Source organism: Panthera onca, chromosome C2 (genome assembly GCF_046562875.1).
Source record: "Panthera onca isolate mPanOnc1 chromosome C2, mPanOnc1 haplotype 2, whole genome shotgun sequence".
Lineage (NCBI taxonomy): Eukaryota > Metazoa > Chordata > Mammalia > Carnivora > Felidae > Panthera > Panthera onca.
In genome coordinates this window covers 48,572,324-48,595,759 of record NC_138347.1, presented here as the reverse complement: position 1 = coordinate 48,595,759, position 23,436 = coordinate 48,572,324, and the positions used below count along the sequence as shown (strand labels likewise).

Below are 23,436 nucleotides of genomic sequence, written 5' to 3'. Positions count from 1 at the left end.
AGGAAGAGATCTGTGTGCACAAGTATGTGTATCATAAAATAATTAAAGGGGCCTATTCATTTATTTTCATTTGTCCTTACTAAGAGCATGAACCACTCAGCTGTCAAACTGTTATTTGTTCATTGTAATGGCCATCTTGCAGGTTAACTCTATTCTACTAATTAATAGAATAATTATTCCTATTAATTTTATTGAGTCTCCACCATGTACCAGGCTCTGGGGTAAAATAAACTTTGGAGTGCGTCATGAACATGACTGACTCAATTTCTGTCCTAATGACGCCTTTCACCTAAGAATTTGATGAAAAAGGAAAGTCTTTCACATAGGTACTAACATTCATGGAATTTGGAATAAATTGATAAGTTCTTAATAAGCGGAAATGCTTTATCTGTGTGCTATCACATTTCCAGAGCAATATCAGAGCATTTTTATGATGGGATTTACATCTGATTAGTTTTTTAAAATCATTTTTAAAAAATGTACAACTGGGGCACCTAGGTGGCTCAATTGGTTAAGCGTCCGACTTTGGCTCAGGTTACAGTCTCATTGCTTGTGAGTTTAAGCCCAATATTGGGCTCTCCACTGTCAGCACAGAGTCCACTTGGGATCCTCTGTCTCCCTCTCTCTGCCCTTCCCCCACTAGCACTCTCTTTCTTTCTCTCTCAAAAATAAACATCTAAAAAAATAAAACATGTAACCAACAAAACATAATTTAACAATGTGGTTTTAGGAAGTTGTGAGCAAATGAGCAAATGTTAGTATGGCTTATTTCATAATAATTTTTCTGAGAAATATAAAAGTGAAATTGAGTTATCATGATAAGTCATTACTGCTACTTGAAAGAAAATAATTGCTTTTTCTAACCTTCGAATTGAACTACCTATTTTACTTGTATTGGATTGGTTCTGCAACTTTTGGTCCCATTTATGTTCTGTGAATGCGAGACTAGAGATGATGCTTAATGTCAAACAGGAGCATTTCCTCCACATTAGTGATAGAAAATATTTGCCTCTAAACAGTAATGCATGATAGCATGTGGAGAGTCTAAGAAACAGGAATTTGCTCTTCACTCTTAGCTATCTATCACTCTTATAGCTGAAGTAGCCTTTTAAAAGCCAAGAGGCCTAATCATTTGACACATTTTACTCTTGTATAGAAACACATATACAAGAATTTCGTAAAGAAATCAAGAGCTTTTTTTTTTAAATTTATTATTTTTTTAATGTTTATTTATTTTTGAGAGAGAGAGAGTGAGTGGGGAGGGGCAGAGAAAGAGAGGGAGACAGAGAATCTGAAGGAGGTTCCAAGCTCTGAGATGTCAGCACAGAGCCCAACGCAGGGCTTGAACCCATGAACAGTGAGATCATGACCTGAGCTGAAGTCAGATGCTTAAACGACTGAGCCACCCACGTGCCCCATTTTTGTTTTTTGTTTGTTTGTTTTTGTTTTTGTTTTGAGAGAGAGAAAGCATGCATGAGCAAGTAGAGGGGCAGAGAGAGAGAGAGAATCCCAAGCAGGCTCCACTGCTGTCATTGCAGAGCCTGATGCTGGGTTTGGTCTCACAAACTGTGAGATCATGACCAGAACTGAAATCAAGAAGAGTCAAATGCTTAATGAGCTGAGCCACCCAGGTGCCCCAAGAGCTGTTGATTTTTAGAGAACTCCATTTTTGACATTGTTCTCTCCTCCGGTATCTATTATTTGAGATTCACAAAACGTGTTTAATTTTTTTTAATACTTATTTATTTTTGAGAGAGAGACAGAGCACGAGCGGGGGAGGGGCAGAGAGAGAGGGAAACACAGAATCGGAGGCAGGCCTCTAGGCTGACAGCACAGAGACTGATGCAGGGCTCGAACTTGTGAACCGTGAAATCATTACCTGAGTCAAAGTTGGATACTTAACTGACTGAGCCACCCAGGTGCCCCAAAAAAAGTGTGTTTAAGCCATGAGTGAAGGGGGGTGATAACATGCCTCTTAAAGCTGCTCAAACAACATAAAACTTCCAGCAAGTGGTATTTGTGAGTTATTAGCACTCTTGTTCTTAACTATTCAACTCTCAGAAACTCCAGAAATAGAAATAGCAGGGACCAAGTCTTCTGGAAGATGTGTTATTTTAATATTAAGTATATTTGAGAAAATGTTTTAGGTGTGAGAGGTCTGTGATACTTGGGAGCTTCCCGACATGAGGCACCACGGCCAGAGGATGACAGAAGGAGGGCTTTCTTCCCCAGTATAGTGCTTTCTGAGAATAACTTGAGGGAAGATGGCAGCCTGGCTTGCAACCAGGCAAATAGAAAGGAATTATCAATATAGAAAAGAAATAGAAAGGGGGTACTCTTGGGACAAAAAGTACAGAATATAAGAAAGCTGGTTCAGTGTTAATAGATAGAAGGGATGTGTATGACTTAGGGTAACAAAAAGACAGTTGTAGCGTTTTTCAAAAGTTAGCAGCAATATAAAAGTCAAGATATTTATTCATAACTTCTAGTATAAGAAGTTTAAATAGAAGTTGGGAAAGTTTTCCTAACTTGTTTGGTAATACATAGAGCTGACTTGGGTATATCCATGACTTGAAATTGGCTTGAAGCAAGCAAGATCAGCAACCACCAGCATTTTTGTCCTTCAAAAGGTTTGTCATTCTTATCTGACTCTTTAAAATTGTAGCTAGGCTAAAGAAAACCTTGCATTGCAATTTAAAGCATTGGCTCTTAGAACATGTGCATGACTCAGAATGTTCTTTCTGTTTTTGAAGATTTTGCGAAGTAGTAGATTGGCCTTCACAAAGAGAATTCTCTTTCCTGCCTCTTCAGTATGTGGTGCAATATAAACTGCCCTCTGTGCATATCTGGGTGTATCACACAGTCTGATATTATCTTTCTTATACCTTCCACTAGCACTGGTTCTAAGTCATGACATGGTCGCTGACTGACAAGTAACCTTGCTGAGTAAATTTTCCTATGAATTCCTTTTTAGTTTATTTCTGTAGAGCCATTTTGAGTGGGTCAGGAAAGTAACATGTATCGCATGACAATTAATGCTTTCACTTCACCTCCCATTACCATACTGACAGCTCTTTGTGCAGAAAAAGAGAACATCTTTAATTTTTATTTTGATGCTCTTTTTGCTTGCAGATTCAACTCTTACGTGAACATGAAATTTATCCCTGTATTAAGATCAACCTTGTTTTTCAAGGTCACCCTGCTTTCCTTGGTTTATGTAGAATATTAAATTTATCCTGAAATCCACCTAGATTGTAGAAGGGCTCATGGCTCCACTAGGAATATAGAAAGAAAGTTGCCTCTAGGTAAAGTGGCAGGAGGCGTGGTGCAAGAAGAGAGTACTGGTCTTAACTCAGCTCTTCTTGGCCCTGTTAATGGGATGACAAATACACTGAACTTGACAAAGCCTGTGTGGGACCACTGGCAGATGTTTTCACAGCTGCGAATCTCAACTTCATCATGTAGAAAATGGAACTAACACCCCATTATCTAGAAAATGGATATAATGCCTACCTCACATGTTTCTCAGGGATATTGAGAGGGTTAAATAAGCTGATATGTGAGAAAGTGCCATGCAAACTGGAAAGTGCTGTCCAAACATAAGATACCATGATGGTAACTTTTACTAAGTAGGAAGACTAAACTATTTGGTGCAAATAGCTTCAATGTGACTGTTGTTTCCTTCTTTGGAAATCTCTCCTCAAATTGCTTCTGACTCATTTATGTTTATACTCTTTGAAGCTCTTTGATTTAGAGCTGGCACCACTTCATTGTAAATATATAGCACTATGTGCACATCACCCACGAGGCCAGTGCCAGGGCTCACTGTACAAAAGCCTTTAGTTTGGGGAAAGCCTAGAGGCAAGTCTTAGTGATTGCTTACACATTTAGTGACAAGACCAATAGCCCAGAGCCCAAACGCACTAGCACTTACATAAAACTCTGTTTTACCCAGCATTAAACTGTGTCATGAAATTTTTTAAAATTAATCAAAATTAACATCTTCTCTTTTGTTTTACCTTTTCTTTTAAAAGCAACTTATGATGTTTTCTCAAGCCCTACAACATCAGATGAGCCTGACATATCAGAACCCCATACAGGTATACCCCGCCTCTCAATTCTTTCTTTGGATGCCAAATGTTCTGGCAACACTATGCCTCGTTCTTGCTTTAACTTGCGCAGAGTGAAAAAGCATACTCTTCAGGGTTCTGCAGGAGAGAAGTGGCAGTCTGTGTCAGTGAGATGGATTCTACCCATTTCTCTGTTGAGCGATTACTTCTTTATCAGTAATAAGCTCTGCCACACGTGGGAGATGCAGATAAATTTGGTTGCCACTGACCCAGAGTAATGTATTAACAGAATCACTCTAAAAAGGTTTTAGATTCTTAGGGACTTTTCTGTAGAGCAGTGGCTCTCAGATGGGGATGATGTCTCTCTCTTCTCCCCCCCAGAGGCATTTGGCAATGGCTAGATACATTTTTGATTGTCACAACTGGGGAAGGTGGCACTGACTTCTAGTGGGTAGAGGCCAGGGATACTGCCAAACCCCTGCAATGTACAGGACAGCCCCCGTCCCCCCAACAACAAAGAATTATGCAGCCCTAAAAGGCAATAGTGATGAGCTGAGAAATCGTGCACTAGAGCAATCATGTCATTCATTGGTCTATAGAAGTTCAGTTGGGTCTAATCTTTGGCAATCTCCTACTGATCCACATACAGTGAATGTAACTCAATCTAATAATTCATTTTAGCAACTGTTTATTAAGCACCTACTAAACTAGGTACTATGAGAGATTCCAAGTCAATATGAGTGGTCTCTGCTAGACATAGATATATGTCTGATATTTTTGTATATTTCACCTGATATCCACATTATTTGTGCCATGATAAAAGCAAATAATTTTAAATAGCAGAAAATAAGAGAAAAAATGGAATAGAGTGTTGAGTGTGTTCAGTTAGTAGTTAAACAAAGGTGAGAAACCAAAAAAGCCAACTGAAGACAAGTTGAATACATGAAACGTTTTTATAATGGTTTCTAATGTTTAAAGTATACATGTTTTTAAAAGTGAGTTCATCTTCAGCTCCTAATGAATCACTAGTTTTAAAATGTTGGTCAGCAGTCATTCAAGTGTTCGTGATACTTTTCCCCATATGAGGAATAATTTATTACTCATGAATTTGTATTTTATTCTTGGGGCCTTCTGCTTTTATAAATGTTGACATTTATTCCAACAGAAACAAGTGATCCATTTCTGGATTCTGTCCCACCTAAAACTTCTAGAACTCTTGAACAGCCAAGGGCAACACTGGGTAATGTTTTTAACAGAAAAATCCTACTTTGTTTTCCATCAAGAGAAAATCCATGTGAATGCCATTCTTCCAAATGACCATTTCATTCCATCACATTTAATCATTTATTTCATTCCTATTTCTGAATATATATATTTTTTCCTGTAATGCAGTCATCTTATGTTCCATTTTGGGTGTGTGCACCCTCTCTTTCTCTCTCTTTTTGAACTCTAATAGGTGATTATTTTTTCCATCCTTAAAGGAATGAAAAGCTTTGAAAACTGCATGGACTCTTCATCATCCATATCATCCCATCTCATGTGTTTATGGCCTGTATCACCTCTTTTCCATGTGTTGAGTCTGCCTGGAGTGAACTGCTGAACGATCATCATTCTGACCTTTTCTTTAAATCATTATTTCATCCACCAGCTTTCAATACTATATGCATTTTTCATTCTTAATCATGGACTTGTAGCATGTGCTTGGTAACACCATCTAAAAAGCATGTTAAAATCCTTAAAATACCTCTTTTTAACTGGAATGACTTGGTGGGTGGGGTGTTTGTATTTTCAGCTCCAAGTGAAACACCGTTTGTTCCTCAAAAACTGGAAATCTTTACTAGTCCTGAAATGCCACCTACAACACCTGGTAACTAATGATGTTTTTATTTGTATACTTTGAAAGAACAGATAAAATGACCAAAAAGAATCTGTTACGTTGGACTTCCAGGATATTTTCAGTAGTAAATATTTCCCTTTATTCTATACCATGAAATTCTTCCAAGAACTAGGTTATCTATCATACTTTGCCTTGTGAGAATCCTCAAAGAATCTCCATAATCTTGGTGTCCATATATTTGAAGAATTATTTCCCTTCTATAATCCTTTCAACTCTGCCAACCAGAAAACAGAAGTGGAATTACAGACCATAGTTACTCTAAAATACATTCCCTTCTATTCAGCATGATTAGATAGCACTTGGTCAGAATATTTTTCTCAAAGTAGTCTAAATATAAAGAGCACCAAGTAGATTCTATAACCCTGGAAATGATAAGAAAAGATGGGTAAGAAAGATAACACAGCCTACATTCTATAATGGTCTAAAAGTTATTAGAATAATGTAATTCATTAACTCATGGTGAGGTTAGTAATGAGCTACAGAATTAAAGAAGTTCTGAACTTCCATTCTCTCAATCCCAAATATTTGTGTTTGTCCTCTGTTGTTTGGTAAATTATCTTTTGAGTTCTTAAATGTACCTTGTGTTCTTGAATCCCTCAAGAGTGCTTACCTCCCGGTACATTTAACTCAACAATATACCTTCAGTGTTCATATAGATACTTAATTCATTTTGGCCCAATCAGCACATTTATTGAGAACCTTCTGGGTATAAAGCACAGTGCCTGGCATTCTGGGCATACAAAGAAATAAAAAGCAGTTCTTGTACTCAAGGAGTTTACAATTGTGACCTGATTGGCCTCTGTGCAATATTATTTATCAAAGCTATATTAAATCTTCTTTCAGCTACCCAGCAAACTACATCTATCCCTTCTACACCTAAACGACGCGTCAGGCCCAAAAAACCAAGAACCAAACCTGGTAAATAATGGTCTCTTTAACTTCTCAGGATACTTAATTCCAAATACATAATGTCTCTATTTTCTTTTTCATAAAAAGAAGCTATATGATTCTACAGGTCAAAGTTTCTTCACAAAATTTGAAATTAGCTGAAGATGAATTAATGCAAAATGACAAAAATCAAACAATTTTTCAATAAGACTTCATTGAAAATTAAGGCCGTGATCTTCTTGCTTGTGAATTTTGGTATAAACCCAGAAACAAGTCCTAATGTCTTGTTAGTGTTAGGAAGTAAGATAGTTAGTGTGATTTATTTCCTTGGTATGCATGTATATTTAGGTGTTTATTAGGCTAGCAGTTGGTGTTTGGGGAGCCTACTATGTTTTCAACTGAGCTAGGGCAGTGGCTAAGAGGAGAGACCATGACTCTGACTCTCCAAATGCTTATAATCTCAAAAAGATTCTACAGCAGAGAATGAGAGAGCTGCTTGTGAGACTATAATACTTGTGCAGAAGCTCAGAAAAAGAGTTGAGGATGTAAGCTTCAAAATATGTGTAGGGTTTAGACAGAGGAGAAGGAGGAGGGAACACATCCCAACACCGAATTTGCATGGTAGAGGTAGCTTATCAGGAGGTACTATTTTTCACTGTCAAGTAATACACTCAGAATCATGCCCAACAAATCAGGTTTTGCTTATTCCATGATAGTATAAATAGTTTTTTTTATCGCCTTTACTATTATGACTGAACTTAGAGATTATTTCCCAAAACCTGTACTCACTGCCTTTGTAAACACTGACAATTAAATATGGCAGGATTTGAAAGGGTCATTCAGTTATTCTTCGAGCAATAATCTTTTTATTGTCTGTAGGATATCTTAATATTTTTATTTCCTTTCCATCACCAGAAAGAACCACAAGTCCTGGAACAATTACATCTAAAATTCCTAAAAGCCCTGAACCTACATGGACAACACTGGGTAATGACATGTCCTTAGTAGTTAGATGTGTTACTTAATTTTACCATGAAAATCCAGTACCTTAGCTTTTGTGTAATGTCTCAGTCACTGTTCTAGTTGGATAATTGTGATGATTTCATAGAGTACAGCAGCCCTGTGACTTTCATGATTTTGGGTAATTGGTCCCATAGTTAATGTACCTGAAATCAGCATTCAGACATCATCCTGTACCTTGGAAAGCTGGAAAACACGGCTGCTTCATCACCTTCCATAAGTCATTGCATTTGAAGTAGAGTCCTAAATACAGTTCTCCATTTTTCTGAGTAAGATCCTCAAGTTCAACTTCAGACTTCATTTGGAAGAACCATGTTCTATTATGATGTTAGTAGAATTTCTTTGTATAGTAGATCATGCATTATATCTATCAGTGATTATCAATCTTAAACATGCCTTCTTTCTGGTGCTTAAAGACTTGTATGTGGCTGAGAAATGTGAAGTAAGGGGGCCAAATGATTCCATAGATTTTTTTCAAAGATAATGGATTAAAGTAATGTTCTTTGTGTAGTTATTGTTGCTATTTGTAGCAATGCCATTTCTGTTAGTTCAAATATGTCCTGAAATGTTTTTTTCAAACCAGATGAAAATTTATCACTTTATTCATTCAGTGTTGTTCTGTAAAATATTCTTTCAGTGGAACACTTGCAAAACCTTCCAAGATGAAGAGTTCATTCCACTTAAAACATAGCTTTTTCTTTTGTGGCTTTAGACACTGAAATGCCTAAATACTGATTTGTTGATTATTTTCTTTACTTTTCCAGCTCCCAGTAAAACACAATTTATCTCTTTGAAACCTAAAATTCCTCTCATCCCAGAAGCGATAGACACCAAACCTGGTAATTACCCTGAATTTTTTTTCTCCAAAAGTAGGGTTGAAAATTTATTTTATGCCACTCTTTGGAGTAAGAACTTCTGATTTGTATTTTGCTATTTGATGCAATTTTTCCATGAAAAGTACAAAAATGCAATGAAATGATCTCATTATAACCAGCCCTTCTGATATTATGGCAGCCTCACTCTGAGCTGTTGGGTGGATGACCAACCCAGAGAAAATACAGAAATACAGTGATGTGAGTGATTGAGGACTCCCTTGTCTAAGACAGTGAAATAGTTTCCAGTACCACAGTTGACTGGAATTCTGATCACACTAAACAGCCTTTCAGCCTAAAAAGGGAGAAGTGTTTCCCTCCCCTAAAAACTCTGCCCTTGTTTTAGAGCTTCTCAGTTCTCCAGCTGCAAGATCAGAAAGGGTAGTATTTTCCTAATGCTCCATTACTTCTTTCTGAATTGAAGCTTACATCTTAACACTGACATTAGTTTACTCCTCAGGATATAACAATGATGGTTTGCTGAAGAAAAGAAGGCTCTTTTGCAGGGAGGGGTTATTCTGTATATGTAATTAAAAACAGAGACAATTCTCTGCATATCGATTGCAGGACATAATGAATGACCAAATCTGCATTTTATTCTATCTATCCAGAATCTATACAGAAGTTTAAATGTTGACTTATGAGTATCCCTTTATATATAGGAATTTTGTTGCTATTCATCATTTTCATCCAAATTTTAAACTCTTAGCTTCTGGAAGAATATATTTCTCACTGTCCTATTCAATGGATTTTTCATTAGTGCATGTTTACAAAGTAAACAATGATTGAACCAGAGATTTTCTACTTAAGCAGGCATGATTCTTTTTTTTTTTTTTTTTTTTTTTTTTTTTTTGCAGTGAAATGGGTAAGGAAGAAAAATGTAACTGCTCAGAAAAGGAATTGTCATGACTCCCTTCAAAGAGGCAGTGAGATTTCCAGGTGTAGGTGTCAGACCAAAGGAAATGAGGGATTAGTCAAAAGGATGTGTAGTTGACACTGTGACCATGGGTGAGGTCTCCATGTTGGAGAAAGGGAACTAAGTACTCTTACTCCGAGAGGTTACTTGGTAAAGGAAGCACATAGCTAATGAAACTGAAGGCCCCTAACAGTTTATTTTTTAATGTTTTATTTATTTTTGAGGGAGAGGGAGTGCAAGCAGGGGAGGGGCAGAGAGGGGGTGGCATAGAGGATTCCAAGTGGGCTCTATGCTGATAGAAGCAAGTCCCATGCAGGGCTTGAACTTACAAACTGTGAGATCATGACGTGAGCCAAGGTCAGACACTCAGCTGACTAGCCACCCAGGCGCCGCAAGAGCCCTAACAGTTTAAATCAATGAACTCCAATAACTATATGACAGAAGGCTTTAATGTACATTTATTTAAAAATCATGCCTAGAGAGCTTTGGAATAAGATAAAAACTGTTTTGTTGTATTTTGAAAGGGAGCTATTACTAAGTGGATTGAGAAATATTATTGGATGTTTAGACCACTAAATTTAAATACATGTCTCTCTGATCTAATTATTCCTGTTAGTATAAAAGTTGAAAAAAGCAAAAAAGTCTGTGTTTGATCTTAACGGTTTATACATGATTAGTTACATTATTAATTTCAGTCCTTTCTAAAGAAAGGTTTAGTAGAAATTCATTAATACAAATAAGGGGCGAGGATGTGTTTCTATCCATTTAAGCTACTTGAGCAAAGAGACTTGTTAATTTGACATTTCCTTTTAAAATGTGGCCAATTATTTGGAAGCTAATGAATCTCTATTCCTCTGGTGTGTACCTTCTAATCACCCAAGAATATCCAAGCTTTTCCCCCTGGCATCAAATATAACCACTTCAGAATCTGCACCTAAAGTTACACAAACTCAAATTGACCTCCGGTGGTCTGAGGCAACACAGAGTAACAACAGGATCTCTGCAAACCATTGCTTGGGTTTTAGCTTTTTAAAATGTATTTATTTTTATTTTAGGGCAGGCCACCATTATAGCTTTGCGGAAGATTTCTGTTTCTAGCCAAGGTTCAGGAGAGCAAATCAACCACCAAAAGCTTTTCTTATTTGAGTGATTCATTGCCTTTCCCACCGCTCTCCTCACACTCTGCTATTTTTCCATTTCACTTTCCATGCAAGTTGCTTTTCCTCTGGTTTTCCTTTGTGGTTAAACTAATGAGTAAAAACCCACATTGGGTTTGGCTTATTTTGTAAGCATAATCCAGTGCTTTCTTGAAAATCCCACCATCTACCATGTCCCAACGTGTCTGCCTCAACCAATCAGAATTTCATCCTTCATAATTAATCTTTAAGATTGTAATGGCCTTCGGCTATTCAAGCTTTTAATGGACTGGAAAAAAAAAAGGAGAGACCTTCAATTACAGGTATTTTTTAACACGATTCTCTGACATGGTAGATAGAATTGTAAATTTTTCTTATTGCTCATTACAAATCATGAGCCATTGTATCTTTCTTTTGTGCTGAGGTGACTGGTGTAGTTATTTGCATGCCGCTTAACATTTTTAAACCTTTATCATTATACCTTAAAATTATAAAGTAGAGGAAGTTTTGTCAGAAGATATATTTACTTTTTTAAAAAAATGTTTTCAATGTTTATTTTTGAGAGAGAAAGAGACCCAGTGTGAGGGCGGGGGTGGGGGGGTGGGGGGGGAGGGGAGGGGGGTGTGGGCGCGCAGAGAGAGGGAGACATAGAAGTGAAGCAGGCCCCAGGCTCTGAGCTGTCATCACAGACCTTGAGGCAGGGCTCAAAGTCACGAACCAGGAGATCATGACCTGAGCTGAAGTCAGACACTTAACCAACTGATCCACCCAGACTCCCCAAGAAGATACATTTGCTTCTGATAAACCCTGACTTTAATATTTCTGTGTGCAGGTGAATTGGAAGCTTAATTGATGAGGCTCCATACCTATTTGGTCTCAGTTTTAGTCAGGAACTAAAAAAATACAGGTTTTTCTTTATAAAATTTGTAAGACCACATTCTTTAATCTTTGTAAATTCTAAAAATGCTACAAGTAGCAAATCTTACTTTTTCTAAGTTTTAGAAGGCAACTGTGTAGAAATTAAAACACGAATCACAGCCTCAAAATTTCAGAAGAGTTTTTGTTTGCTATTTTCAGGCATGGATTTGTTTGGATAGTTACTATATTTAATGTATTGACATTTACTATTTATCCTTTATCCTGTAGAATCTGAGACATCCAGTCTCCCTCTATCCTTTTTCTCTCTTACATACACATACACAACACACACAAACACACACACACACACACACACAATTTTTGCCTTACTATGTGTACTTCAATCTCATCACTTTGGCTTTGCCATTTATCTGTTGTAATCTATTTCTGGACAAGTTCTTGAGAAATAAAAAAAAAAAAAATTTGGCCACAGTCATGCTAATGAATGATGCCGCCTTTCAGTAATACCTTGTGCTATTCATTGCTTTCAGAATAAATGAAAATTCTCTACCTGTGATATTTGTTGTTACATTTTCTTTTTTTGTATACTAATGAGTCTCTACTTATTTCCCCAAAACTTTTCACAGCCTCTAGTCTAGAAACATCACAGAGAACTCCTGGTAAATGTAGCATAAGAAATACAAGTAACAAAGTTATTTATGTCCTCTTAAGCTAGTTGATGGGTGTCATATTAATTAATTTATTTCTGTAAAAAAGGAAAGAGGGGCTTCTGAATGGCTCAGTCGATTTAGCATCCAACTTTGGCTCAGGTCATGATCTTGTGGTTCACAGGTTCAAGCCCCGTGTTGGGTTCTGTGCTGACAACTCAAAGCCTGGAGCCTTCTTCAGATTCTGTGTCTCCCTCTCTTTCTGTTCCACCTCCCCACCCCCGACTCTCAAAAATAAACAAAGATTAAAACAAAAAAAAACATTATAAGAGAAAAAGGCAAAGAATCTTCACTTTTTCTTCTGCTTCAAAAATTGGGTTCCTTTTTTAATCTTCTTCCTGAAAGAAAAGAATACTTTTTGTTCTGTAGAATAAGAAATCTATCGTATCGTATTTTTATAAGTCCAGATATTGTAACCAAACTGTATTCGGCATGAAGTATCATTTACATACTGCCAATTTGAAACACATTGGAAGGTTTGTTATCTTTCAGAATACTTAGATAATATTTTTATTTAATTGGTTCAGTATCTGATAAAATCCAAGATTACTTTTTGACTTCTTTGATTTGCTAAACAAAATAGACTAAATTTCATATGTAAACCAATTTGTTCACCAGCAATAGGTGCTACCAAATAAAAGGAACATCATATGAATACTTGTGGCCCTTTTTAGACCATACATTCAATTCCTATTTTTTTTAAAAGAGTATCAGATCCAGCAAACCTGAGAAATCCAAAACTAACAGAGCTCAGACCTGGTTATAGGTCCATGGGTCTTTTTCCTCTTCCCACTTCCTTGGATGAAACTGACTATCCTGTATGAAAACAAAATGGCAGATGACAAGACACTCTGAAAAACCTCAGAGAGGCTACCCTGACCTCCCCTTAAAGCAGTATGTCCCCAGGTACTAGGAGCAATCTTCAGAATATTGGGTGGTGGGGAAAATAGTTAAAAAATCAACGACGAACATCAGAATTCTCATTTCTTGTTTTGTGGTTCATGGAAAGGATGTGGGGTGATTGAGCTTTACTGTAATAAACCATAGAACCAGACTGTTCACCAGCGAGAGAACAACTTTTACAGTAAAAGACATTTATTTACTATTTTAAATGGTTATATTCAGCATGGCCTTTGATATTACCTATTTTATTGCAGCCCCAGAACCTCAGACTCTACCACCATCACAGTCAACAATAGGTAATGAAGTTTCCTTTACTGAGTGGAAAACAAAACAAAACAAAAAAAAACCCACCTCTCTTTCTTTAGCACCTTTTATGTTGAACTTTGTCATTAGCTTGGGTTTTTAAAAAAATTCTTAATTTTCCTTCAGATTTTTATTTCAGCCATTTTTTTCAGAAGATACACTCTTTGTGCCTAACTAAGCCAAGCCTCTGTAACAGCCATGAAAGCCAGACTGGTTTTGATTTGACACATTCTGTGTTGTCTCTCCTTATATTTGAGTAATATTTCTTGAGCTTGTTTTAACCTGGCTGTTTCCAGTGGAAGACATTGGTTTCCCTCTACTTGTAGATATTTTTGTGTTTTTACTTATAGAGGTGTTTTTCTTACTTTCAAAATTCGAACATTTGCAGATTTTCTTGAAAAGCAGTATGATCTTTCCCGATCTAACTATCCTGATGTGTCCTCGGCAATTCATTAAGAGAAATAGAAAAACTCACCCAATGTTTATAGCTTCTTTTTCTTCAAAGAGAGCAAAAATTGTGTTCTGCTGGTGCTATCTTAGCCAATGACCCATATTTTCCTCTATAACACAAACTGTTGGTTACTTTATTGCATTCTTACCTTCCAAATGAGAATCATGCCCTCTTTTGTTTTTTCCATTTTTCTCTCCAAACTTAACGGACTACATTTTCGTTCATTTTGTCTAAAAACACAGGAATCTATTAAATAAAAAAGGAATGTCTTATATGGATAAAAGTTTCACCATTTACATATAATTGCTCAACTTTAGAAATTAGAATTTTTTATATCTAATTAGAGTTTATAGTTTTTCCTTTGATTTTGATTCCTTCCTGATGATTTTCATGTACTCTTAGGACCTGAAACTCCGGAAACCAAACCTTCAACAACATTAGGTAATACAGTTATTTGAGTGAGTGACCTTTATTTCCTTTTCCTGACTGCTGGTATTTTTATTAACAGGCTCACATTAATGGATTAATCCATGGATACCTGTTTGTGTTCTTTGTTCTTACTTGCAGAGAAAAAAATTTAAATTCTATGGTGTTATAAACTATATTTCATTTTTAAGAAGTTACCTTTCCTGAAACAATCTCTGAATTCAAAGACTTTTTATACATACTGTTAACTTGTGAACTTTTAATGCTAAATGAAAAACTTCTTTTGAATCTTAGGCCAAATAAATTTTAATTTGTATCCCTAGTGGCTCCTTAAAGGTACATTTCTCATGTTTCTGTTAAACATACACCTTCAAAATTTTTAGGAGACTGTCTTCTCTAAGCTGTACAGACTTATGAGTTTTCCATCTCAAAATGGAATAGGGAAAATTTAATCAAAAAATATTATTCATGACCTCAGTTAACTGGGTACATGATGATAGAAAGTTGCAAAACAGAAGAATATCTACTCATAATAAACCAAAGGACTTAAATGTGCTTCTAAGATAGATGTAGTATTGATAGTCAGTTTTTTGAGCTACTGCTCCTATATTAACTAGCTAATTGTCTTTCTTCAGCTTCACCAAAGACCAAACGACCAGGTCGTCGCCCCCGCCCTAAAACCACACCTAGTCCAGATGTGCCCAAGTCCAAACCTGGTAAATGTGATGCTGAGGGTTCCAGTTAACATAGAAAATGGAATATATAGTAGCTTCTGATAAAGTAGCTACCTATTACCTAAATAGCTGGACTTTAAGAACCAGTACAGTTGACTTTCATATTTAAGCATCTGTACATTCTATACTTACCGTATATTTTTATTTTTTATTTGTAACTATTAGGTACACACACAGTCAGCTGGCCCACTAAATGGATTATTAAAGTAGGGCACCCTAAAAGTTTGTCATAGGATGCATATTTATGGCAGATGAGGTGTGGGAAAGGAAGGGGAAGAGGGGTAAATGGGAAGAGTGAAAGGGAAAATCACATTCCCTTTCTTAGGGATGAGGAGTTTAAGAGTGGGGATTAATGTTTCCTTCCTCGAGATGCTGCTTCTTGATATAATTAGTATTCTTGCTTTTTGCTTCCATAGCTCTGGAACCTGCTACGGTACAACCGGAGCTCTTGGTGCCCACAGTCGGTAATTCTCCTCTCCTCCAGTTGCTTTCACGGAATGTCACTTTGGCTCTTCGTATTCTCCACCAGGCATGACTGCAGGGCCACTGCACCATCACAGTTTCATTCCATGCTTTTCCTCATGTTTTCTCTCTGGGTCTGAAGAGCCTGAAGATAGGAGACTTCTTCTAGAAGAATCCTACCTGTGTGCTTCTTTAAGGAAGGTCTGTGGCCTTGGACACAACTTCCTGCTTCTCCACAAACTCTTTGTCTCTCTATGTCCTTCTGTTGAGAAAACCTTCCACTTCTCAGACAGGGACTTCCCTGCTCATCCTGGGCTTGGCAAATGGCAAGATTTTGTTCTGGTGCCACAATTGTCATTTCATTGCTTTACTCATTCCACTTGTAAGACTTTTGCCCTCTTAAAAAGCTGCATGAAATAATGGCTTCTTCAGCTTTCTGTTTCTTGCAGAATTTTTGTGAGTATATTTTGATAATTAGAAGCATAAACACTATTTTTGGTCTAGGGTCCAATATAAAATTAGTGTGGTCTTTGCAATTTAAGAACATTAGAAGTCCCAAACTTGTTTTATTGTTTTTGGTACTAATGCTGTTTGACTGTTGTTAGTTCAATATAATTTCTCAGCATTCGCAAAAAGTGTGCTTTACTTTGGAAAATTCCAGAACTCTGTAGCCATGTAAACTTCTGTATAATTTAAAGTGTGTATGGATTATTTTCCAGGTCTCCTACTAAACAAGATTCAAATTTCTACACTACTACTTTTATGCTTTAAAAAACCTTACAATTAAGAAATACAACTATTATACTTGTGATCTCTGAAATTATATACAAAAAAGTCTTACTGTAGTTCTCATTACTTTGCTCAAAGGCACATTCTGAACATTTCCTAAAGATTTTTCCTTTTGGAAAAATCGGTACAAATGGACATATTTCCCATCCTTCATACACCCCAGGCATTAATTTTATTGTATATTCAGTGAATTTATATAGTGTTTTTGCTCAAGTGTATGTGTCTTTAATTATGATAGTTACAGCCATGATCATTATGCTAATTTTTAATACCTTTTTCTTTAGCATCAAAACCATCCAAAAGACCTAAAACCACACATAGACCAGATGCACCTCAAATCCAGCCTGGTAATCACTACTTTCACTGCCTTGATCTAAAACTAGGAAAATGGTGTGTAAGTAACATTAATCTTGACATTCACAGCCCTGCTATGACACTAATTATAGCACCTTTTTCCCTTCAGATTCAAAACCACCAAAGCAATTACTTCCTAAACCCCAAACCACAGCACAACCAGATATGCCACCAACTAAACCCGGTAAACATAATTTCTAGTGCTTTAGTTTAAGAAGTTCATTCTGGGGAATGTTGTTGAAAATATTTACAATTTGTTATACCATATAAAGCATAAAAACCCAATATTATGATTTGGCTCATTATCTTTTCAAAGTAACCATACCAGTTAAATGAACAATCAATGTGTAAAAAGTTAGTTTTACATCTGATTGTCTGACAGATTCCATTTTCTTAACATTTTTAGGCTTTGTTTTATGAATTTGGGTATGTGATGAATAGAAGCCTGGTTTTTCTGTATCTGGAACATAGTTGGAAGTGATTTTAGCATTCACCACTAGATAGGACCAGGAAGGCTGACAATGTGTTCTTGTTTTAAAGGCATGTAGTCAAGGATTGGCTTCGTCTAAAATACCTTGATGGCATTTTAAACAGTAACTATTAACTAAGTGATTTCCTACCAAATAAGAAGATTTTTATATAACAGTACTAAAAACTCAACTGTTTTGCAATTGAGATTTTCTCCTAAGTTTCCAATTAGTGTAAAATTCTAATTTAGTAAGAGAGTATCTCATAATAAAGTTATGAAGAAAGCAATTTATATCAACTTAGAATAAACCAGGTTCTGTATCCTATGAATTAAGCATCAGGGAGCACCTAAAACTTTAGATTTCTTTACTTTTATTATATCTGTTTGTTTTTCATGATAGTCTTTGATCCTGCTACATTTGAGACTGAAGCTCCCTCCACAACCATAGGTAATGATGTTTTCCTTCTTGGTCAGTGTTTCTCTGGGCCTCTCCCTCTCATGTCAGTGGCTGTATTCTCTTACATAAACAATTGTAATTCATCATCTTTTTCATTCATTTCCACAAACTGTTGATTGTTTGTAACGGGCAACTTTCAACATCATAAGGCATTCTTACTTCTGCTCAGTTTATAATCCCTGTATGTCATTCTTCCTTTGATCACCTTCAAAGACATTCAGATTGCTGGCAGCACTTGATGCTGTCAAGGGTCACTGGGGCTGAGAGACGATCCATCCTGCAAACCAGGAAATCTTTGAGAGTTCTGCTTTCATGTGTGTATAATTTATGGTCATGGGAGAGGAGCAGTTAACAATGTGGTTGGGGCTTGAGGCGATACATAATTGTCTCTTTCTTGCAAAAGTCCTTTCCTCTTTGATTCCATACTATCCAAATACACCTGAACATTTGTTGACAGATTCATCTTGTCATCATGACGAATTCATACACCTGTTGACAAATTCATCTTGTGCTGATTTCCAAGCAAAATACCGATTCCCTTTTTTGTTTGAAGGCAACCCGTTTTGAATATTGCTTCATCCTGTTGTCCTTGCCTTCTCCACCTCTTCTGTAGGCACAGGTTTCCATTAATTCAGAAGAGTTCGTCAGATGTGGCTTCCAGCAACTCTGCAGTGATGTCTTAGCAAAAGGGAATCTCTATATAAGTGCTTACAGCGTGTTCATGATAAGATGTTTATATTACATTTAGTCTACTGGACTTAATGACAAATAGAGATGGTAATTTAAATCCAAGGAGTTATAAATCACAATTTCACATGTATGCATAATTCGATCATTTTAGAATGTTACAGAATTATAGGAATCCTGTTTATAGAGCCAAAAAGTCAAATTATTACTCTTGAGATTTTTTTTCTTAATCATTTCTATTGCTTGTTTGAATACTCATCTCCTAATTATTCATTTAAAATAAGTGAATAAAAAAGGAGAAATAGAGAAAGAGTACCCCATTTCATATGGATAAAAGGCACAAGTTTATGTTTTGCATAACTGTCACACATCTCTAATAAACAAACAAATTGAGAATATTTTTAGAAATTCTTCTCACTACCACAATTCTTCAAAACAAATAACAGTTGTAGTGAAAGCCTTCGAAATACTAACAGAAGCTTTTGCAGTTTTTCAGAGTAATTTAAAATACATAGTAGCCAACTGACATGTTTTTGGAGCCAAGTTTCCAATATAGTTGGAGTCAAATAATTAAATACAGGAAAAAGCTTTCCATTGGCCTCATAGGGATGCAGAATACAAGAGGTATGTCTTTTGTGAGTTGTATGAATGCCAGAGTACAGCCAAATACCATTTTAACAGCGTTCAGAAATGCTTTCAAAACATTACAGGGTAAAGAAAATACATTTTGAAGATAATTTTTTTTCCTTTTCTGTATTTCTTAAATCTTCATTGTTTATTGTATTGCTTTTGGCCAGTTCCTGCCACAGACCTTGAACCTGTAACTCTGAGAACTGAAGCTCCCAGGACAACATTGGGTAATGACTTTTTATGTCCTTAACCAAGTGCATTTTCCATTTGTTGTCCAGTCTATTTCATTACTATTTTCGTCAAGTGGTGTTCTTTTTCTAAGATTTTCTCATCGCCCTCTCTTATCACTCAACTATATTCTTCATTTTGAATATTGAAGATGTTTAATATAAGTTATGTGGTTAGTCACTTGGTTAAGCCTGTATGCAGCTGGTACACAGCATCTGTCTTCCATATTATCTAGCTTTATTAGTGCTTTACAGAACCTGTGATTCTGCCCCGTGTTCTGTGGTAAAGCTAAATTTCAAATACAATTAGGAGTGGCTGCTCCATAAACATCAATATTAATTCTATGGACATCAACCGAAAGTTGTTTTAAGATAGGCAGGGCATTTTTATGGTTTACCAATGATTTTAAGAAGTTAAATTTGTTTATTCTAATGTTTAATGGGATGTATGTCTAAGCCAAATAATTTCTAAATATGATCTCACAAAAGCAGGTGAGCCTGGGTCCATCTCCGATATGGACATGCTATGTTTCTGGTTTCCCTGGCGTCAGGATCCTTATTGAAAATCTGCCGCCAATAATAATAAGCTTTTTCAGATTATTAGAATAATGTTATATAATCCTTCTCAGAGAACTGTCAGTGGACAACTCCCCCCCCCCCCAATTTTTTTTTTGCATACAGATGACAAAAGTCCAAAACAAAAGAGACAAATTTATTAAGACTTAGGAAATTTAGCCAAATTTTACAAAATATAGAGCTGTGTATCATCCTTTCTTGAGTTTCTGGAGTCATAAGACAATATTAACCAGTTTCCTTCCTCCAGCTCCAAAAACAACACAACGGACAAGAACACGTCGTCCACGTCCCAAACATAAAACCACACAGAGCCCAGCGGTATCTCAGACTAAACTAGGTAAATATGTGGTTCCTGGTACCTGTGGAACCCCTTGGATATGATACGTGCATGACAGTTTAACTTGCCACCTAATAGCTCTGGTGACCCTTCATTGTGAAGGCCGAAGTCACAAGAGCTCTAGTTAATAATTATGCCTTCCTTGTGCTGCTTGGTATCTTCTTGGTACCTTTGTATTTTATTTGCTTCCTCTGAAAAATTATATTTTTCTCTTTGATTCTGGTTTATCAAAAACTTACCTAGTTAAGTAACTAGCATATTTAGTTCACTTAGTCACACATTTTATTAAGTGTTCCATTAGCCTCTGTGAAAAATAGTTCAGAAGTAACAAATGACTTCACTTGGCTGAGGAAGGAAGTTTCTTATGTAGAAACTGTTCATTAATAGATGTAAAGGAATATGGGCAGAAGCAATATATCTACTGGGCTTTACCAACTGTTAGGCACATAGTTAATTCTTAGAGAAATAAAAGATCTGCGAGCTGGTAAGTGTAATGTGGACCTCAAAATTTATACAGTTTGTAGACCTGTTGCTGGGATAGGCAGGAATAGCATAAACAGAGGCTGGAAGGTACCATATATGTGGGTGACAGCAGAAGATAGGAATTAGGAGGGCAACCTGAATGGGAGAAAGGAGAAAGACAATGTTCACTTAGCTGATTCTCAGAAATTTTGGTCAGTGATGCTACTTTTAGATGGGTCCATGAAAAGGACCTTAAATGCCTGACTTCAGTGATTGGATTTAAGCCAATTGGCTACCACATACTCTCCTATCCTCCTGGGGTCAGGCCTTTTCTGTCCTGGTAGCAGAGAAATGCACTGACAAGTTTTGCAGACTGAATGACCCTCTGTATCTTGTTCTTTTATTTATCTTTGTTTGGACAGACGTCTTGGTCTTCTTCCAAAGCAGACACTCAACAAAAAGCATCCTCTATTTTGGCTATTCATTATAGTATCTGCTTAAATATATCAACTATTGCATCTATAATGACCTAGGGATTTTTTTCTAATAAATTATACTTTCACATTGTTTTCTCATAATTTTTTACCATAAAATTCCTTGACAAAAGCCTAAAGATTTTTCTAAGTAGGGTTTTTATTGTTGATGTTATCAGATAATATTAAAAACAAGCAAAACTTAGAGCTCTGTGGAGATACTGAAGATATAACCATTTCATAAGAACAAATATCTTTGTACCTTCACCTCAGAACTTTAAAAATGTTGCTTTTTTGCTGTAGAACCAATACCACACTGGTGAAGTTCATTTTGAAGAAAGTTCAATGACTTTTCTTTTAACGTTTCTTTTTAAATTACTTTTGATCATTGCTTGCTAGAGACTCTGAACCCATTACTCCTGGGACATCTATAGGTAGTGATATTTTATGTCCTTTAGCAAGTGCTTTCTCTTATTCATTGTTAAACTCATCTGTGGTGCTATATAGACAATGATGTCATACTTTGTCATCATCCTATTACAGTATTCATTTTACAATATAAAAGGCTTTTTAAAAAGTGTTTATTAAAGATTTTATTTTTTTTTACTTATTTTGAGAGAGAGGAAGAAAGAGAGCACACACATAGAGAGAGTATCCCAAGCAGGCTCTGTACTGTCACCTGCAAGATGCAAGGCTCAAACTCAAGAACCATGAGATCATGACCTGAGCTGAAACAAAGATTTGGCTGCTTAAACCAATGAGCCATGCAGGTGGCCCTAAAACGCTTTCTTTCTAACAGAAATGTGTATGGACTGAATTCAGCACCACTGTCTGCCCCATATCCCAGCTTCAAATTGTATCATGTCAATCTGAGTCTCCGCTTAAACAATACTGTTTGTTAGAGCTAAGGCCTAAATATGATTATCTGTATATCCCTTATTTAGACCCCCAATAAGTTATCGACTATGCCATGATTTTTTTCAGGCATGTTTTTTCTGTATTGTAAGTTCTAACTTTTTTTCACTTTGTAGATGTTTCAGCAAGTTTTGTATGCTTATTCTAGTAAATGACCAAGTGGAATATTTGCCCTAGCCTAGTTATTTTAAATTATAATTAGAAGTGAATACTGTAGTGTGGTTTGAACTCTCACCCCATCATATTTTAGGAGCAATTTGTAACCAGTTTTGGATTAGGGACACTTTCAAAGAAGTGATAGTTCTTAATCTTTTCTTAAACATAATTATATTGTAATTTTTAATCTTGGGAGAACTCAATTAAAAAAGGAAACCTATTAAAATACTAAAGGAGAAAACATCAAACCAAAGTAACAGTTTTCTCCACTCAAAGAAACTCTGACAAATTTTAGAAAGCTTAGTATATCATCTTAATCCGAGTTTATGAGCTATCAACACTATATTAATCCTAAATTTTCTTCCTTCAGCTACAACAACAAAGAGACCTCGTCGTCCACGCCCCAAAACTAAAACCACACCCCATCCAGAAGTACCTCAGACCAAACTGGGTAAATATGTGATTTCTGGTTTAAGGAATCCTAGCAGTCTACCCCAGTTGGGATCCTAAATTCTATGCACATAGTTGGCACATGTTCTATATATCTCTTAGGAGTAAAAGCTGCTGGTTAGTGAGCAGAACTTGAGATACATGAGTATCTCGTTCTTCCTGTGTAGGAATCTTCTCCAGCAATGACTGTTTTATTTACTTTTCATGCTATTTGATTCCATTCATGTCTTAGGATAAAGCTTGCTCAGTATTGAACGAACACAATCAATTCAAGTGGACTTCTTTTATTAATCCCCTCATAACACCCATAACCGTATTAGCAGCTATGAGATACATAAGAAGTGGGAAGTATGTTTTATCCCCTAGTATGTATTATAGTTGTAAACAAAAGCCATTCCTGCATAAACATAGAGAAAATAACATGAGGCAGCCATGTTTACGCAAGTATGTGGCCGGGGGTGGGGTGGGGGGTGGTGGTGGTGGTGGCTGTGTGTCTATATGTATAACTTCTCAGATGGTAGAAATTCTATGTAATAGGTTAATATCTGGAGCAGGACAAGGATCAGGATATTAGAAAGAAACTAGTACAGAGTTTGGGTGAGTGAGTGGGTAAGGGAACAAAGGCTGACAAGCAGAGAATATCTGAAGCTGGCCTCCCAGATACAGAATGATTTCTAGGTGCTCTCCTGTTGAGTGGGCCCATAGGATAAATTTAAGGGAGGCTGAGAGGTGTACTTAAGACTTTAAATTTGACCTACGGGGCTTCAGTGATCCTTCTGCACAGGATCAT

The 23,436-nt window shown here is 36.4% G+C and overlaps 1 protein-coding gene across 32 annotated transcripts in view; it reads left to right on the top strand.

Annotated features, from left to right (window-relative positions):
• ABI3BP (ABI family member 3 binding protein) overlaps positions 1-23,436 on the top strand; it is a 256,453-nt gene that overhangs the window by 135,536 nt on the left and 97,481 nt on the right. For 26 of the 32 annotated variants that reach the window (XM_078452941.2, XM_078452937.2, XM_078452958.2 and 23 more), the window contains 16 exons: positions 4,035-4,100; positions 5,236-5,310; positions 5,863-5,937; positions 6,811-6,885; positions 7,771-7,842; positions 8,640-8,714; positions 13,543-13,584; positions 14,445-14,483; positions 15,104-15,184; positions 15,619-15,666; positions 16,738-16,800; positions 16,917-16,991; positions 17,677-17,724; positions 19,218-19,277; positions 20,101-20,190; positions 22,567-22,647. In XM_078452941.2, the coding sequence (XP_078309067.1) occupies positions 4,035-4,100; positions 5,236-5,310; positions 5,863-5,937; positions 6,811-6,885; positions 7,771-7,842; positions 8,640-8,714; positions 13,543-13,584; positions 14,445-14,483; positions 15,104-15,184; positions 15,619-15,666; positions 16,738-16,800; positions 16,917-16,991; positions 17,677-17,724; positions 19,218-19,277; positions 20,101-20,190; positions 22,567-22,647 (1,065 nt within the window). The remainder of the gene's footprint in view (positions 1-4,034; positions 4,101-5,235; positions 5,311-5,862; positions 5,938-6,810; positions 6,886-7,770; positions 7,843-8,639; positions 8,715-13,542; positions 13,585-14,444; positions 14,484-15,103; positions 15,185-15,618; positions 15,667-16,737; positions 16,801-16,916; positions 16,992-17,676; positions 17,725-19,217; positions 19,278-20,100; positions 20,191-22,566; positions 22,648-23,436) is intronic. The other 6 variants (XM_078452965.2, XM_078452964.2, XM_078452948.2 and 3 more) reach the window with 5 other exon arrangements.